This window comes from Lactuca serriola, chromosome 7 (assembly GCF_051521515.1).
Source record: "Lactuca serriola cultivar US96UC23 chromosome 7, Lser_US96UC23_V15, whole genome shotgun sequence".
In the NCBI taxonomy this organism is placed as follows: Eukaryota; Viridiplantae; Streptophyta; class Magnoliopsida; order Asterales; family Asteraceae; genus Lactuca; species Lactuca serriola.
Window position 1 is genome coordinate 78,463,348 of NC_136414.1, and position 6,190 is coordinate 78,469,537.

Here is a 6,190-nt window from a genome sequence, read left to right on the forward strand (position 1 = left end):
GTAACAGCCAAGCTACGGGTGTAGGATCTAGCACCTCACTGAAAATGATTAAAGGACAACAAGCTCTGATATGGCCTTCATAGAAGCAATGAAAACAAACTTATGCACTCCGCCTGCAGTCTGGGACTGATCCCGAACTCTGACCGACGGGCTTGAAACAATTCGCTGCAGGCTGGTACTGATCTGGATCCTGACGTTGCTCCCTTGTCTGGGTCTCTATCTCAATCTCCACCTCCTTGCGACATCCTGAAGCTCAACAAGAGAACCGTAGCGCTTGATAGACACGAACTGCCGAATATCCATCTTGAGCATGCCTAAAAACCAAGTCATCTGAGCTTGATCAGAAGCAGAAAACTCAGGGAAAAAAATAGCTCTCTCTGTGAACATCTTGGTGATCTCTGTCACCGACTTAGTCTGTTGTCTCAGATCCAAATACTCCTGGGTCAGTCTCTCCTGCTCCACCAATGGGACATATCTCGAACGGAAAATCCCAGAGAACTGCTCCCATGATACTGAAGCTCGCTGCTCTAGGGTGTATGAACTAGTAACTAGACTCCACCAATCCTTTACTCCAGATCGAAGAAGGTTTAGAGCGTACCTAACCTTCTGGCCAGCTGGGCAAGAGCAAATAAAGAAACATCCCTCAACATCTGATAGCCACCTCATGGTGATGATCAGATCTTGAACCCTGTCAAACACCGGGGGCTTCCTATTGTCGAAGTCCTGGTACTGGAAAACTCTCCCATCGCTAAACTCGGCTACAACGACAGTCGGGGTAGCCACAAAACCGGCAGTCTCAGAAAGTGCAACGTATCGGTCATGGAAGAACTCCATCATAGCGGTCTTGATAGACCCAGACAGCTCCATTATCTACTCCCAGACAATACAAAAAATCTTCTCATGAATAATCTCCCTAACCCAGTCCTCTGTCATTCCCTGCCCATCCTGGCCACTAGCTCCAAATCCTGATCATGAACCTCCAATAGCTGTCATACTGAAATATACCAAGGAAAGATCAGACATCACAACACAGTTCTCAAGACATCAGGCCATACTCCTATTAGTTACTTAGTAGCCTTGAAATTCCTCCTGAATCTCATACGGATCCTGTGCTTTCAGTAGTACGGGCTCATACTATCTTCCACATATATCCGTTGTCGATTTAGAATTAATCCCAAGGTCCTAAGTCACTGCACTAGACCACTCCTAGGTGTGCTAATACCACTTCTGCTACGAGCTACAACTAACTTCCTAGGATTATTCCTACTTTCGCATCACTAGTTGCTTTTGTGCATGCTTGTTCTACACAATATGAGATCAGATATACTGTCGAATAGTCAAATCTGCCCTAAGTCCACAACCAAACAATAAACAAGAAGTAAGGTGTCACAACTGGCATTTTGCTAGGAAATTCTATTCTCATGTAAACATCATCCATTGTAAAAGCTTGTACTCTATGTGAATACTATACTCTATGATCTTTCAAATACATCTCATATGTTCAAATAAGGGTTGGAAACACTAGAAATCCCGTCTCAAGTTCATTATGGACTAGGATTTCCTTATTGGGCCTAATGGACCAATAAGCTTCCAATTTGACTATTTTGGGCTTAGGACCCTTAAATGGGCTCTAATTGGACCCACCATCATGAAACTTAACATTTTGGGCCATAATGGGCCTAACATAAATTTGTTTAACCTTAATTGGCCATAAACCCACTCCTTTTACCATTTTGGGCCGTGAACCTTCCAAGGGCCTAAAGGGTCGAAAATTTTCTCTATGGATTTCATAATTTAGAACCACAGAAAGAATTGGGCCAAACTAATTCATATTCCTTTCTCTTAAGCCCAAATTCTCCTCCCATTATGCTTACTAGATAAAAAAAGAGAAAAAGAGGAAATAACATGCACTTGACACATCATTTTTGCATGGTGGTTCTCCATGAAACCATCACTTTAAAAACCCTCTCTCTTCTCTTATTTTCGGCCAAGAGCAAGCACAAACACATACATCTTCAATTTTTCCTTCAAACACTCTCAAAATCATCTCAAGAACTCTCCCTTTCTCCTCAAAAATTTCGTGAGTTGTGGGTAAATTTCAAAGAGCTTTCATCAAATCCTTCACACTTTTGATAAGTTACCATCTCCTACTAGTTTTTACCTTCCATTTTAATGCTAAAAAATCTTCCTTACATAGTTTGTTGGGCTGAAGATTATTTTGAAGTGTTGCGTCGTTGGGCTCGATAGTTTAGTTATTTTGTATTCCGGTTTGGGCCTGTCCAACCGAGAGCCTTTTATGTTTAATATATAAGTATATGCTTGCATGCATATTAGGTTAACGATTTTAGCGATTCATCTAGAGCATAACGATAGCATTACAGGTTTCTTTAATCGTTCTTGTAACCTACCAATCCTCTACAGTTGATGTTCTTAATCGAGCTCTTCTGAGGATTTTGTTTAATCATTCGACACGTTTGATTCAATCTTGTTTCGTTCTTATTTTCGTGTTCTTATAGTTTTATATTTACATACTTGTTCAAGATCTAATCGATCTTCATAGATTAAAGGTTATTTTAATCTCATCAATTGGTATCAGAGCAGGAGGCTGTGTAATCGATACACATCTTTTCTGTGAAAAGGTTTCAATTAGGGTTTTTCCGCAACTATCGATATTTATTGAGCCGTCATCTCATTATTGACGTATCTTGATATTTATTGTTTTGCCCTAATCTGCTTTATTACAAGTCTGATCTTTGAACAGGTTTTTTTTCGATCATAATGGACGAGACGCAATCAAATCCTATTAATATTTCCAACAGCATCGGTTCGACGACAAAGATTCCAATCTTATACACCCATGACTATGAAGTATGGGCGCATCACTTCGAAGACTACGTGATTGGATCTGAGGATAATGGGTACCTCATATGGGAAGCCATCATTAATGGACCGTGTTCTCATTCTGCAACGTCCAGGACTATTAAGACACAAAAGGAGTACAATGATCTGCTAAAGGATGTGAAGGATATTGCACAAGATGAAAAGGACAAATTCCAGTGCAATATCAAGGCGTTAAGGTTGATCAGATTCGCCCTTCAGTCCGACACATTTAGGTTGGTCAGCTCATGCACGACGGCAAAGGAAGTTTGGGATAGACTTCGCGAACTGTATTCTACAGACGAGGATCTTGAACATTCTATCCAAACCTTGCTCTTATCTGAGTTTGGAGAATTCAGGCAAGGAGCCGAAGAAACAGTGACCCAGACGTTCGATCGCTTCAATCATCTTCTCAGCAAGATGATCAAACACGATATTGAAAGGAAGCTTATCGAGCAGAAGGTTACTTTCTTAAATGGACTGAGGTCTGAATGGAGAGCAGTGGTTTCTACAGTCAAAGCCCATGAGCAGTTTAAATCATACTCTTTGGCGAAACTGGTGGGTATTCTCAAGTTCCAAGAGAAGATTGTGCTGCAAGAGAAGAACGTCGTTTCAAGCCTTGGTTCGTTGGCCCTCCTATCAAAAAGTAAAGCTGTGATGGAGGATGAAGACCTCAACTTGGAGGAGTATGACCTCACGTCTGAGGATTATGCCATGATGGTGTCCAATCCCAAGAGGTTCATAAAGAAGAGATTCCCCAACAATAAAAATCGAAACTGGCAGGGGAGTTACAGCTCAGAAAAGGTGAACAATGAACCGAAGGTTGAGGAGCCCAAGAAGGAACCGAAGGTGGATGGCGATTCCGGAGTAAGCTGTTACTACTGTGGTGGGAAAAACCACTATGCTAAGGATTGTGTCCTTAAGAAGATGGCTGAAAAGGATGATGGAAAGGATGAGGAAGCTGTGTTGCAGAAGAGGCTGGATGAGTTAAGAAAGAAGAAGTCTACCGCTAACCCTTCTATTAATGCTCTTATTGTGCAGGGTTCGGTTGCTGATGACGAGTTCGGTAGCACGGAAGTTTGGTCTACCGACTCAGAAGACGATGAAGTGAGGAAGCCTACCCATGAAAAGGCTTATGTGGCAAAGGAGGAGAGCAGTGGAGGAAGATGTTTCATGGTGTCTGACGTATCTCAAATGAGGGGATACAACACCGATGGTGGAAGCAATGGACCGAAGGTGCAGGAGGACATGTGCTTTACGGCCAAACCACTCAGCCAGCAGTTCAATGATGGAATCAGAGTCAGTACCTCACACTACCTCTCCACCTCAAACGTAAGAAGCGAAACCAACCGAACGTTCGGGTTCGGTTAAACCATCTGACTCGCTCATCACTTCAAAGGTAGTTTTTCTCTGTTGTATATTTCTTGTACAATTTTGTTTTTCTTTGTGTCAAAAGTATTTTCCAATTGCATGTCTAAATTCCTTGGTTTCTCAAAATTTTCCAAAACCGAAACCTACCGAAGGTTCGGGTTCGGTTTTTCAAAATTTTGTTGAACCGAAACCAACCGAAGGTTCGGGTTCGGTTTTTCAAAATTTTCCTGAACCGAAACCAACCGAAGGTTCGGGTTCGGTTTTTCAAAATTTTCTGGAACTGAAACCAACCGAACGCTCGGGTTCGGTTTTTCAAAATTTTCTGGAACCGAAACCAACCGAACGCTCGGGTTCGGTTTTTCAACTTTTTCCCAACCGAGCGTTCGGGTTCGGTTTTTCATATTTTTTCCAAAGTTTTTTTTAAGTCTTATTTTTTTTCTTAGTTATTTTTTTATTCTTTTTATTTTCTTTTATTTTTTTTCTTTAATAAATCTCAAAAACTCCAAAAATATATTTTTTTATTTTTTATTTTTTCTTGTATGTTGATTCGTTTATGGGGGTATAATTGATGAATTACTTAAGTGTCCCTAGAAGCATGCTGCTGTATGTGTCCCAAGCCTCATAAGATTTTGAATAATAGCCTTCATGACCTGGTATACACAAACCTTGTCTTCCCAATAAGGCTAACACATTTATTCTAATCGTGAGCTACCTCACTCTCTTCTCACATGAGTTAAGAGTTTCCTGCTTGGTCCTTATTTTCGCAGCAGAGGTACTATGTTTTCTTACACCATCTCCATTTTACTTCTCCATTACATTCGTTTCATCATCGTAACCCTTGAGACTCTCAGAAATTACCACTGAGGTTTATGGTTACACAACATCTGTGTTTATGATCTTAGTTTCGTGTCACTACGAGCTGAGTGAAACCCCAAATTCAACACCTAATGAATTGACGGTGAACAATTAACTTGCTCAAGTTTTCACTAAAGGATTGACGAATGTACCCTAATGAAATCTCGAATTTTCTTTTGTGTGATTCCTATGAAATTGTTAAACACCATAACATTTCTTCCCTTGGGATCCAGTTTTTATTTTTTTCTCTGAGATTTTATAATTTTCCAAGCCAATTTAAAATAAATTCCTACCTACTTGTTCAACAAGCTACACCGGTCTCACAAGTACTTTGTTCACTTTCTTTCTTACTTCAAGAATAGAATTGCTGAATCAAAGCGAAAGCCACCCTTATTTAGCCTAATTAAAAGAAGTCTTTTAACATTTATTAATAAGTGTTTGATCGTAATTCAACGGGAATCCACACTAACACTTTAAGGTCTCTCTTGACCTTGAAGGAAGAGATTCGTGCCCGGGATCATCAGTTTCGTGTCATTATTGACATCACAGAATATCCTTAAAAGAGTTGCTTTATTTCTTTTTCTTTTACACTCTTTGCACGAAAATCTTTGATTTTTCAAAATTCCGTTACTAAATTTTACAGGCTGTATTATTACTTGGTGGTTAATTATGGAGCTGTGGTCAAAAACGATCCACGTGGGCATTTAATTCAAAAGATGCCGTTTAAAAGGATAAGACGAAAGGTTGCTGACTCGGCGGGAGTTAAAAGGATTGAAATTCAAACGACGGTAAAAAGGGGGCGCGTGTGAATTTGAAACGGCCATGCTTTTACTGACATTGTGGACGCGTGTGCGAAATCCAAGCGTCATCACTCTGGCAATTAAAGGCGTGTGAGGAATTGAAACGGTTTTCTCTCTGAAACGGCGCTTGTTGGGCGGCGTGATCCTAGGAATCTGACATTCTCTCTCCTACGTGATCATCGCACGCCTCAACTGTCATCCATCTGTCACTCAGGAAACCTTTTCGTATTTCCATAGAAGATTTGAAACGATTTTTCTCTCTCCTATCACCCACTATAAAAGGCCGT

The 6,190-nt window shown here is 40.6% G+C and overlaps 1 protein-coding gene across 1 annotated transcript; it reads right to left on the reverse strand.

Moving 5' to 3' along the window:
- Window positions 1-216: 216 nt before the first annotated feature.
- LOC145064143 (uncharacterized) lies at window positions 217-867 on the reverse strand. The gene has a single exon (XM_079011650.1). The coding sequence runs from the start codon at window positions 865-867 to the stop codon at window positions 217-219; it is 651 nt and encodes a 216-aa protein (XP_078867776.1).
- Between the last annotated feature and the right edge of the window lie 5,323 nt (window positions 868-6,190).

What these genes read in the sequence shown, in the direction of transcription:
- LOC145064143 (XM_079011650.1), bottom strand. Translation starts at nt 867, where the DNA reads ATGGAGCTGTCTGGGTCTATCAAGACCGCTATGATGGAGTTCTTCCAT.